The sequence below is a fragment of the Rattus rattus genome, chromosome 3 (genome assembly GCF_011064425.1).
Source record: "Rattus rattus isolate New Zealand chromosome 3, Rrattus_CSIRO_v1, whole genome shotgun sequence".
Classification (NCBI taxonomy): Eukaryota; Metazoa; Chordata; class Mammalia; order Rodentia; family Muridae; genus Rattus; species Rattus rattus.
In genome coordinates this window covers 125,965,995-125,977,791 of record NC_046156.1, presented here as the reverse complement: position 1 = coordinate 125,977,791, position 11,797 = coordinate 125,965,995, and the positions used below count along the sequence as shown (strand labels likewise).

The 11,797-nt window shown below is 44.2% G+C and overlaps 1 protein-coding gene across 1 annotated transcript in view; it reads left to right on the top strand.

Moving 5' to 3' along the window:
- Positions 1–419: 419 nt before the first annotated feature.
- Slc2a2 (solute carrier family 2 member 2) overlaps positions 420–11,797 on the top strand; it is a 28,023-nt gene continuing 16,645 nt past the window's right edge. Inside the window, exons 1-3 of the mRNA XM_032898577.1 lie at positions 420–554; positions 7,026–7,118; positions 9,555–9,814. Coding sequence (XP_032754468.1) covers positions 540–554; positions 7,026–7,118; positions 9,555–9,814 — 368 coding nt within the window. The 5' untranslated portion in view covers positions 420–539. The remainder of the gene's footprint in view (positions 555–7,025; positions 7,119–9,554; positions 9,815–11,797) is intronic.

Below are 11,797 nucleotides of genomic sequence, written 5' to 3'. Positions count from 1 at the left end.
AATGCCTGTGCTATTATCTCTATTTGGTCAAGTCAGAAACCAAACAATACAAAACTAAAACACAGAAAAGTCACAGTGCAGACCCCTCCGGCCCTCACTCAGATAGAAAACCAATGCCTCTACAGTCTGTGGCTACAGAGCCCACAGCACTAGCTCTCTGCAGAGCAAACTGCTCTGCACCCTCCCCCCTCCTGACTTCGGCTTCCCCACAACACAGCATGGCTCAGCTTCTCTAAAATACCCCACAGGTTGCTCCTCTCACCTGTCCCCATCCCATTTCTGCCACATTCATCAGCCCTTAAAATGTGACTGCCTCTGGCTTGTAACTTATGAGACCTCCTATTGTTCTCAAGCCACAGGTCAGGGTATATTGATTGAATTACCATCAATACTCAGCCTCAATTAAGGTTAGAATTCACCTCCGCTTGCTCCTCCTCCTACAATGTATAACCAGGCAGAGCTGAGGACTCTGGCTGGTCAGCTACTCATCCACATTCAGAACAGGACCTGGATTGAGACAACAACTCCCCACAAGCACTATGTCAGAAGACAAGGTACAGCAACCTTGGGTTCCTTTGACTTTTGGTTTTGAGGCAGTTGGGAATCTGTTCAAGACAAGGGAGTCTGTTCAGTTTATGCTAACACGGAGTACAGTTACCACAGATTTGGGCTACCTCTTTGGTCAATTACTTATCCTTTTGGCTGCTAAGTAAATCTCACATTTCTTATTCTATAATCAGACATCTAAGGATACTTGCTGTTTTGAATAGCCTGCTACTGAATGTGCCTATCGCCCCCAAGAGCTGGGGCAAGTTAACAGGAATCCAATCATGAACTTGGATCTGGATTGTTCAAAAATGCTCAGGAATGAACGAGAATTCTCGACTAGGAGACTGAGAACTGACTGTTGCAGGTTACTTGGGACCATGGGGAAGAAGAAAAGATTAGATGAAGCACCATCTGGGGGTTATGACTTTGGGCTGACTCTTAGCTAGTATTACCATAGCCTGTGGTGTAGTCATGGGTGTGACAGCATTGCAATCAGACAGGGAGATGCCTATGTTCTTAAGGAGAGTCCCTGTTGAAGTCATAGAAATGAGGTGGCACAGATACTCTGTAGCTCGTTCAGCCAAACAAATCCACATTAAGAAACCAATGCGGTGAGAGTTAGGTAATCATTGGGGAGCAAAGTGAAGGCCATGGGGTTTTCATTTCTCTGGTACTTCAATGTCTCTGTAGATAGAATCCTTTGCAAATAAAACCTTCAAACAGGTGTGTCATTCTCTGTGCTTACCAGCTCTCCCCAACCCCTGCATACAGTAATAGAAGTTGATAAATCTTTAGCCCTGTTAAGAGTGGGGCTCTCACACACTAACATGGTGAGGACTGAGCTGAGCGCCCCTTGGTGAAGGACACCACGTGTTGTGGAATCAGCCAGGCTCAAAGGTGGGTTCTAATGCTGTGTGCTGCTGAGAGTCAGACTAAATCAACTGACCTTTGTGTTGTCTACACTGTGCCAATGTAAGGACTCCTGGGCTATGATATGGGCACTCTAGGCTTTATGAAGCCATCTCTCTGGAGCTCAGAGTAAGAAAAAGACAACATGAGGAAGGCTTAGAGGGCAAATGTTTAAATGTCAGTTATGTATTTGTGCAACACATATTTAAAGAATCTCTAAGGAAATAGAGATTCTGTGAGCACTATAGCTCAGGATACAGCTACATCAGGAAAAACTGTAATGACTCACTAACGATTCTGAAATTGGTAACTACAGGGATGTTGTTCAGATTCAGGAACTGTGGAAAGGCAGCAGTCATAGACCTGATGCCTACATGATGTTGTCAAGAAGAAGGTACTATGCTTAACAGCGCCAGTCCAGAGCAGTTCAGGCTCTGGTAACTTCCCTGTGCTTTAGAGACTAAAGACGAGTTTTCCTCAAGAGCTAAAGATCTGCCTAAAAGAACACAGAAGATGTGGGGACCAACATAAAGAATAGCACGTTTCAGCTTTGTGGACCCACTGGAGTTTAAAGGCACAGGCAGCGGTTGGGGCTCAAGAAAGTTAGGGGTGTCAGTGTGGACAAGCCCGCAAGGCACAGAAAGTTCAGAGGAGGGGCAGACTCTAAGTTCTCCATTTCTTCTGTTGGAAAATGGAGGTGCCAGATAAGCTTGTCACTTCTTACATTCCTTTCCGACTGAAAACCCTATGGAATGAGAACTAGCTGGCCTTTTTCAAAGTTAGATGCGAACTCACCTTTGGCCTGGTTTTCGGGAGCACGTGGAGGCAAATCATATGTTTTCCTGTCAATCAGTCATCACTGGAGAGTCTGTTCTTTGATTAAGCAGTGGGAATTTAAATGTTCCTTACTGGGATGTCTGCCCCAGACTGGTTAACCCTCCCTGAGCATGGCTTCCTCAGCTGCAGAGTGCACATCCTCTCTCAGACTTTGCATGTGGTTCTGTATCTTATTGATGTTGTGTAGAAAGTTGATAGATGGTTATTGATAAGCCCAGGTCATGACATGACAGTCATATGACTAAAAAGCCTTCGCTGTGTGCTCTCTACTTAAAGAACAGCATGCAAGGCACCTCCAGACAACAGTCACAGTATGTCAGTCCTCTGTCACCCGCGGTCACTGCTCTTTCATAAGGAGCAGAAGCATAGGGATACTGGAGGCCATCTAGGACCCCTTTCTCAGTCTTCTGACTTTCTCAACTACTTGTCCATGCCAACAGATGCCACATGACTTCTAAGCCACAAAATAAATGCCATATTTTCTCTCATGTTAAGGCTCAGCTACTTTCTTATTCAATTTAACATTTTTATTCTTTGTGTGTGTATGTAGTGTGTGTATGTGGGTTTGCATGTGAGTGTCTATGTATATATGCGATGTGTATTTGGTATGTATGATGTGTGGTGTGTGTCATGGTATGTGTGTCTGTGTATGTTATATTATAATGTGTGTATTGTGTGTGTGGTATGTGTCTGTAGTGTGTGTGTATGTGGTGAATGTATAATTTGTGTGATGTATGTGTGTGATGTGTGGTATGTGGTGTGTGTCTGTGTGTGGTGTATATCCTGTGTGTAATGTGTATATGTGGTGTATGTATAATGTATGTGATGTATGTGTATCTGTGGGTGAGTATGTGGTGTGTGTCTGTGTGTGGTGTGTTATGTGTATGGTGTGGAATATGTGGTGTGTGTGTGTGTGTATGTGTTTGTGTGTGTGTGTTTGTGTGTGTGTGTGTGTGTGGTGTATGTGCTTCTGTCACAGTGCACACGTGCACAGAAGACTACTTCTCAGAGTCAGTTCTCACTTTCCACCATGTTGGTCCCAGGAATTGTCATCAAGTTTGGAGGCACCTGCCTTTAGCTGCTGAGCCATCTCACTGAGCATCTCCCATGTTTCTTCCTATTCTATCCTTCCATGTCTATCTGCATTATATTTTAAATAGGAAATAGGAACTAGTTTCTCTAACCAAAATGTATTAAGCCCCAAGTAAAATTTGACTATTAAAAATATGTCTAGCTTAGTTTATTTCATGGTCTGTGAAGAAATTTAGGAAAAAGAAGATTTTCTTCCACTTGCCTTCTGTACAAGTTCTATCCATTTCCCCATTCCCCCTTATTCAAACAATGACTAACAGCAGGGTCTTTGGGAGAATAGGTAAACCCTTTAGGAATCCAAGGCCTCAACTGAATGAGGTCCCCTCTGGATTCTCAATATTTTTCTTAGCTTTAGCAAGCTCTTTGCCATTAGACTGGGTAATGGGGGTAGTTGGGACTTTTTGTGCTTAGTGGTTTTCATAAAATTTTCCTGTCATGACCAAACCTTTTCAGACTAAGTAGACAGCCACACCACCCAGATGACTCTGCAGGTATAGGATCTCTAAGGACCTTGAGATGGAGCAGCATGCTCTAGGCTCATCCAGAGGTGTTAAATCTAATATCATGCATTCCTGAAAGTGATGAACTTGTCAGGACCTGAGGGGTACAATGTATCCAGGACACAGCAGCCATTGTTGGCTATGACGATGGAGGAAGACCATTCTTAGCCAAGGAGTATGCTGGCCTCTGCAACCAAGAGGCCTCACTTACAGCCAGTCAACTAAGAGTCCTTACACCTCAGCATCCTACCACCACTAGGAAGTGAATTCTGTGACCAACTAAAATTTTTCTTCTTCAGTTTCCAGAAAGGAACATAGCCAGCTAACATACTGATTTTAGTCTGCAGGAACTCAGACCAGACCTTTAACCTGAAGACCTGTAAGATAAATTGGGTTGCATTGGGTTGCTAGGAATTTTTGTAGCGTCAGTGGAAAATTAATGCCAGGAATAAATGAGATAGTCCCTATGAAGGAGCGAGTAGGCATGCGGGAAGCATCCTCAGCATTGGGCTCTGAGGCTGTGTTTGTGCTGCGCCTCCCATCAGTGTCCACACCGGTGATGGAGAGTGTGTTAGAGCCAGTGTGTTAGAGCCCGCCCAGCGTATCTGGTCCCTTGTTGCTGCTGATAATTACTTTCTGTAAACAAAAAGAAACCCTGATCCTTGGAAACAGCTTGAAGGAAAGATGACTCAAGATGACAAACCACTCACCCGGGAAATAGTCCCATTTTAGCTTTTATTTTAGATGTCTCACTACAGTTTAGAAAGGCATTGAAAACCTTGCATAATCCTATACACTATGTGCCATATAGTATGTGTGTGCATGCATATCTTAAATATTACTTTCTTGTACATAAGATATTATTATGTGTAAATGTGTATCTTTTATTTGTAATAAATATATAATATATGTGACATGTGTGCATGTATGTATCTTTAGAGTGTGAAAAAAGAGAAGGAGAGGGAAGGAGAAAGAGGAAAAGAGGGAGGGTCGGAGGGAGCAGTGGGGGCGGAGTGGGAGAGAGAGAAAATGAACACCTGTTCTATAGTCCTTTCAAGGAACAAAGTTGCTGACTGGGCCAGGCTGCAAAAACAAAAAAACAAAAAAACAAAACAAAAACAACAACAACAACACTTAAAGCTAGAAAAAAAAGAAGGAGCTGTGTAACCTGCAGATTCCACATGCCCAAGTGAGATTCTGAGCTAACAGAAGGACTTGCAGTGGGGACGGAAGGGTTCTAAGAGCTATTCATGTGCTAAGTCCCCAGAGCAGAGGAGGTTTTGATTCAGAGTCAGTGGGCGGGAGAACTTCTAGGTTCCCAAAGAATGAATGTCCGTGATACTTCATTGATGATAACATTGAGCTGTTGGTTTATTAGAAAATCTGGGCCTGGGATAATTATTTATTCTTTATGCCCAAGTACAGAGATTTAAAAATCTCACAACTCAGGCAAAAACTAAAGATCCTATAAGGAAAATAGGCAGAGTCACTTAAAAAAAAAAAAAAAAAAAAAGAGTCAGAGGCAGAGGGGCAGAGGCAGAAGGGCAGAGGCAGAGGCAGAGGGGCAGAGGCAGAGGCAGAGGGGCAGAGGCAGAGGGGCAGAGGCAGAGGCAGAGGCAGAGGCAGAGGCAGAGGCAGAGGGGCAGAGGCAGAGGGGCAGAGGCAGAGGGGCAGAGGCAGAGGCAGAGGGGCAGAGGCAGAGAGGCAGAGGGGCAGAGGCAGAGGCAGAGGCAGAGGCAGAGGCAGAGGGGCAGAGGCAGAGAGGCAGAGGGGCAGAGGCAGAGGGGCAGAGGGGCAGAGGCAGAGGGGGCAGAGGGGCAGGCAGGCAGAGGCAGAGGCAGAGGCAGAGGCAGAGGCAGAGGCAGAGGCAGAGGCAGAGGCAGAGGCAGAGGCAGAGGCAGAGGCAGAAGAATCTCTGTATGTCTGAAGCCAGCCTGGGTCTATATTGTGTATTCCAGGCCATCCATTAAAAATAATAATAAAAATAAAAAAATAAAACCTACAACCGAGGCCAGTACATTTGTTCACATTATTTTTCTGAGCTGCTCTCTAGTGTGTTATATGCAATGTGTATCATGATGTTACGATTGGGTCTATTTAACCGCCCCTATTGAATGGCGTTTGGGTTCTTTCTATAGCTGGCTGTTCTAAGTACCTGATATGTGAATCTGTATGCATGACTAGATGAGTAATTAATTGTGAGTCGAATGCTCTGTGGGGTTAGCTTAGCTTCCTTATGTCAGAGAGGAAGCACTGTAGCTCGATTCACACCTCTATGCTCAGGGCCATGAAGGGCTGAATCCTGAAAGGTATCCATGCCTGGATGCGGGACAGATAATGGTGGTGACCCTTAGGCCCTTGGCGGGCACCTCTGTAGTGTGGAAATGTCTGTAAAGCTCTGATCTCGTGCTGATACAACAGCACGATTGTGTCTGCACTGACATTTCTTCTTCCCTGTAGTAGCAATTCTATTTCTCAGCTCTGACTTTAAATATTGAAAAAAAAATATTGATGTGGGGCTGGGGATTAAACTGGATTGCTGAAGTATTCACCTAATAGGAAGAAGGCTGTGAGTTTGTCTTCTAGTAGCCCATAAACCGGGTATGGTGGTACATGCCTATAATTCTAACATATGGGGGTGAAGGTGGGGAGAGAAGTTCAAGGTTATCCTCAACTACAAACTGGGGGGAAGAGGGGATTCAAACCTGCCTGGTTGATAGCTTCTTTCTACCTCTCCTCCCTACCTCTCTATACCCCCTTTCCCCATCCCCAATGTGGGGTGTGTGTGTGTGTGTGTGTGTACATGCACATATGTATAAGAAACAAAAAAGAAAGTTAAGTTAGTACCCTGGAAAAGCTGTTCTGCTGGGGTGGGCGGTGTTGTTGATATAGTTGTTGCTTGTTTTTTGGGTTGGTTGTTTTCTTTCCTTTTTAGCAATATAAGGAAAATGGTGAACAGCTTTCCCATTCTCCTTATGAACTGCCTTCTGAGCACGGGGCTACTGTGAATGGCTGTGGGAGGGAAAGAAGGAGAGAGAGCCTGCAGGGAGCTGGCAGGGAGTCGCTGCAGTCTGCAGTGGAGGACCAGAGGTCAGAGTGGCAGAGACCAAGTTTACAGCTTTCTGTTTTATCCCTCAGATCACCGGAACCTTGGCTTTCACTGTCTTCACTGCTGTGCTGGGTTCCTTCCAGTTCGGATATGACATCGGTGTGATCAATGCACCTCAAGAGGCAAGTGAGACACACAGAGTTCTTTTGGGGCCAAGCCCTCTCTCAGTTCCTACTGCCTGCTGTATCATACGTTCCTCAGTGAGATAATCTGTCCACGTGGGAGACATGGGGCAATCCTGGTACAATGTGCGTTGGTCCACAGCTGATAATTTGGCCTTGACTCCTGGGTTAACAACCCTCTGAGTCAAAAAAAGGGCAGAGCGTAAGTTTTGATCTCTGACACTGCTGTGCTCTGAGCTCAGAGAAAATGCTAACTCAATACCTCGTGCTCAGGAAGTCTAAAGGCAGGAATTCCTTGCAGCATTCGGTCACAGCTGTCCCCCTAGCATGGATGAAAAAATGCCAGGGATCAAGGGTAAACAACAGAAAGACGATGCAGTCAAGGCAGTCATAAGCACCTACTTACACACTTCAGGGTTTCCACAACCATATCAGCCCAGGCAAGCACTTTGTAAGGAAACATTAGATCCTGCCATTTCTGTGTGTATTCTGTGTATCTAGTTTCTGTAAAGCAGCAGATTCTCATGAGAGAGAGAGAGAGAGAGAGAGAGAGAGAGAGAGAGAGAGAGAGAAACAGAAAGAGACAGACAGACAGACAGACAGACAGACAGACAGACAGACAGAGATCTCACACTCCCTCGCTGCCACAGCTGTTAGGGAACCAGGACCCTGTCCTTGTGCTCCAACTCAAACTGGGAACAAGCACATCTGGGGAGAAGTGCAGTAAGGAAAGAGAACTGAAGGTGTGTTGGGGTAACAGACACACTCATCACGCCTTATCATTTTATCAGATTTTCTTACAGTTCTAAGGAAAATGTCAGATGTCATGAGGTGTGAACACCTGGAATGTGTGTTGACCACAGTCCATTAGCTGACAGGGACTGCTCCTCAAGCTCTTTGGCTGAAAGACAGTGTTCTCATTAAGTGTGTATCACATCCTAAGTGTGTCAAACCTCCTGTTCTGACGAGGAGGGAATAATGCAGGGGGTCAGGAGACCAGGGTCAGGGTCCAGGAGACCAGGGTCAGGCATCTTTCTATGGATAATGAAAGAATGTGCAAATTTGGCAAGCCTCCTAAAATCTGGATCAACCTAGACACCCTTCCTTTCTCTAAGTCCCACCCTACTCAAAACCACCTTTTCTGGTCTTATCAGGAAGATTGGGCTGAGACTGCCCCTCCTTCCATCTAAGCCCCTGAGTCAGAACTGAAAATAAGGACTTCTGATGGCATTTTCTCCTGGTTGAATAACATCTAAAGGCATTTTTAAATCGCAATTTTTCATGAGCATAAAAATTACACTTGCCCATTGAGAAAACAGAAGACAAAAATCACCTGCAATTATTTCTGCATATGTATTAAACCATGCTAAGAATGGTTTGCCTAATTCCTTTCAGCCTTTTCTCTATGCATACTATCTCTATAGGGCAGCCATCAGTTCCACAGATGTCTTGGTCAGACCTTCATAACACGTCTCCCTTTCTTAGCTTGTTTTACCAGATAGGACTGTATTCTTAATAGGAATGGGGAACAACTGAGGTCCAGTCTTGCTGGAGGAGCTACTCAGTTTACTGGGGCTAAACAGGGACCAGGTCACTGCTAGGAACGGGAGGAGGAGGAGTGTGTTGCTAGAGTCTGTTTTTATGCTTCTTCATGGCTACAGAAGCACCATATAAAATGTGGCTAGAAATTTAACTTTGAGGACCGTTCCTTCTGGGACATACTGACCTCTCTGAGGATCCCTAGAAGTCTTTATACCTTCTTGGTTCTATCTAAGGTGTTCCTATCTTGAAAACTCATCAACTCCAGACTTGACCACTTGGATCTATTTGCACTAACTGCTAGGAAGTCTATGACTCACTTTATAGCTCACATCTACCAAGTAATAGAATATTACCTAATCCTAACTTTAGTTTTTACTTAGCTGTGTTCTTTTCTATTTTATTTCACCATTAAACCTTTTCTGCAAAATTAATACTGGTATACCATCTCTACCTGAAGAATGCCTTCAGAGTAAATAGCTGTCAACATTTAAATCTTAAAAAGCTTTTCATAAAAGCCAACACCTCTGGCAGGTGTTATAAAACCCAAGTCTGCTTGCTAATGCCACTTTCCTTTGCAGTTTTCCTGCTTGGTTGGAGCAGAGAATACCGTGCCACAAGGCAAGTGCCTGCTCCCATCTTCCTGCTGGTTGACAATGTGTTTCGGTGCTGTTCCTAGGTACCCCACGCCGCTTTCAGGTGTCTCTTCCCACCTTGCTCCCCTTGGCTGAGTTTGTCATCTGTTTTATAGGACACAATGGAGTATAAATCAGTCTACCCACATCTGTATTAGGCAACCCACACAATTAGGATACCCTGTTTAAACACCTCACAGACATTTAAGGGCAGATCAAATGCTGTATGGGGAATTCTGAAGTCGTGGTTTTATTTCCTCAGGTAATAATATCCCATTATCGACATGTTTTGGGTGTTCCTCTGGATGACCGAAGAGCTACCATTAACTATGACATCAATGGCACAGACACCCCACTCATAGTCACGCCAGCATATACAACACCAGACGCCTGGGATGAAGAAGAGACTGAAGGATCTGCTCACATAGTCACTATGCTCTGGTCTCTGTCTGTGTCCAGCTTCGCAGTGGGCGGAATGGTCGCCTCGTTCTTTGGTGGGTGGCTTGGGGACAAACTGGGAAGGTAAGTTCTATAAAGTAAATATGAACACAGCTTTGATACTTTGTCACTGCTGGAAATTTTATAAACAGATAGCATCTTCCCATTTGTGGAAGTATTAGCATTTTTTTCGATTTATAATCCTCTGAGCTAGGTCACTATTGGGCCAAATTAATAAAACTGTTGTTATAAACCCCTGGTAACCCTAGTTGCTATAAAAGTGTTTGAAGAAACGTGAGTTCTGTGTGTATTTCCAGAGAGTTTGATCCTCTAGCTGTGTGAGTATTAAAACCCATGAGGAAGGCTCTACCAAGTTCCATCAGTTCTCAAACATGATTTTCATTTTTAAATTAAAATTTGACACTTGTATTGGTTAAGCCCTGTGGCCACTGTACCATCCTGACAACTCATTGCACACAAGGCACATGGCTTTCACTTTCCACAATTATCCTGCTGCTATCCCAAAGCCCCACCCAGAGAAGAAGCTAATGAAGCACTTCCCAACTCCAGTCCCTACACCACACTTTAGATTTAAACCACCAGTGTCATTGACGGAAGGCTTGGCTCGGTGGCTAGGAGGCAATACTGTACTTGTAGTGGACCTGAATTTGGTTCCCAGCATCCTCTGCCTGTAACTCTAGATACAGGTGACCCAGCTCCCATTCATGGCCTCCAAGAGAACCTACACTCACACTTGCACGTACCTGCCCCAGACACACAAACACACATACTCAAACTTTAAAACAAGACAAGCAAGCATCAGTGGAGTGAGCTGCATCATACACTTGCCAGTGGGTGTGGCAAAGTCATTAGGAGTTCTGATAGAATAGTGTGTTTTTATTTTCATGTTGATTTCCTGTTAATTCCAACTTTTGCTTGTTAATTACTTTTGATTGTCATAATAGAATTAGCACATGTAAAACATGAGAAGTGCAAAAAATTTTCCAAAGAGGAAAAAAGCAATTTGGTAATTAGCATAATAATGCTGGATTTTAACTTGTTTTATTTTTCCATTTCCTACTATAAATTGTAGTCTTGGACTCATTAATTATAATTCCGATACTTCTATGAAGTTATATAAAATTCAAAAACTGGTTAAAAAACCCTGACTATTCACAAAAGGAAACGCCTTTTCAAATCTATAACAAAACTTGTGGCGTTATTGTAATATCTTTAGTTATGAAAACTCCTGGTTTTATATGTGAACTTATAGAGGTTTGCCTGCCTCTGCCTCCTTAGTACTGGCATTAAAAGAAGTGTGCTACCACACCTGATCACTACGTGGTTTAAAATGTTCAGAGTAATGGCTGTGAAATGACATTTCCACACATGTACACGGTGTATTTCGTCATGTTCATACCACCACCCTCTAGTCTCCCTGCCCCACCTCCCACTCCTTTACTCTCTCAGACTCCCCTCCTCTTAATGAACTAATTTCTCTCTCTTTCCTTTGTTCCTTTCTTTTTTTTCTTAGTGAACCAATGAGCTTAATTAAGGTACCTTACACGAGCATGGGGGAGGAGTCTTTTTCAGGAGCATGGCAACCTAACATGCGAAGAAAATCTCCTTCTTCCAGCAGCCATTTGCTGCCTATCGATCCTTCGGGAGGTCATCCCAGCTACTGGCATCTACATAATGCTAGAAACTTGTGCTACACATGGGTGTACTACCACCAGTAGCCTCACACAGACTGTTTGTGGTGCCAAGCCTCAACTTCTCTGCATTACTCTTCCAATCCTGAGCCTTCAATGGCCACTATGGTTACACCTTTACCAATGGCCTCTCCTGGTCTCTCATGGTGCCAAGCCTCAGCTGCTTTTTTTTTCTTTTGGATATTTTTTTATTTACATTTCAAATGTTATCCCCTTTCCCAGTTTCCTGTCCATAAGCCCCCTATCCCAACCCCCTTCCCCTTCTTCTATAAAGGTGTTCCTCCGCCCCAACCACCTCCCTCTTCCAGCCTCCTCTCCCTGACATTCCCCTACACTGGGGAATCAAGCCTTAGCA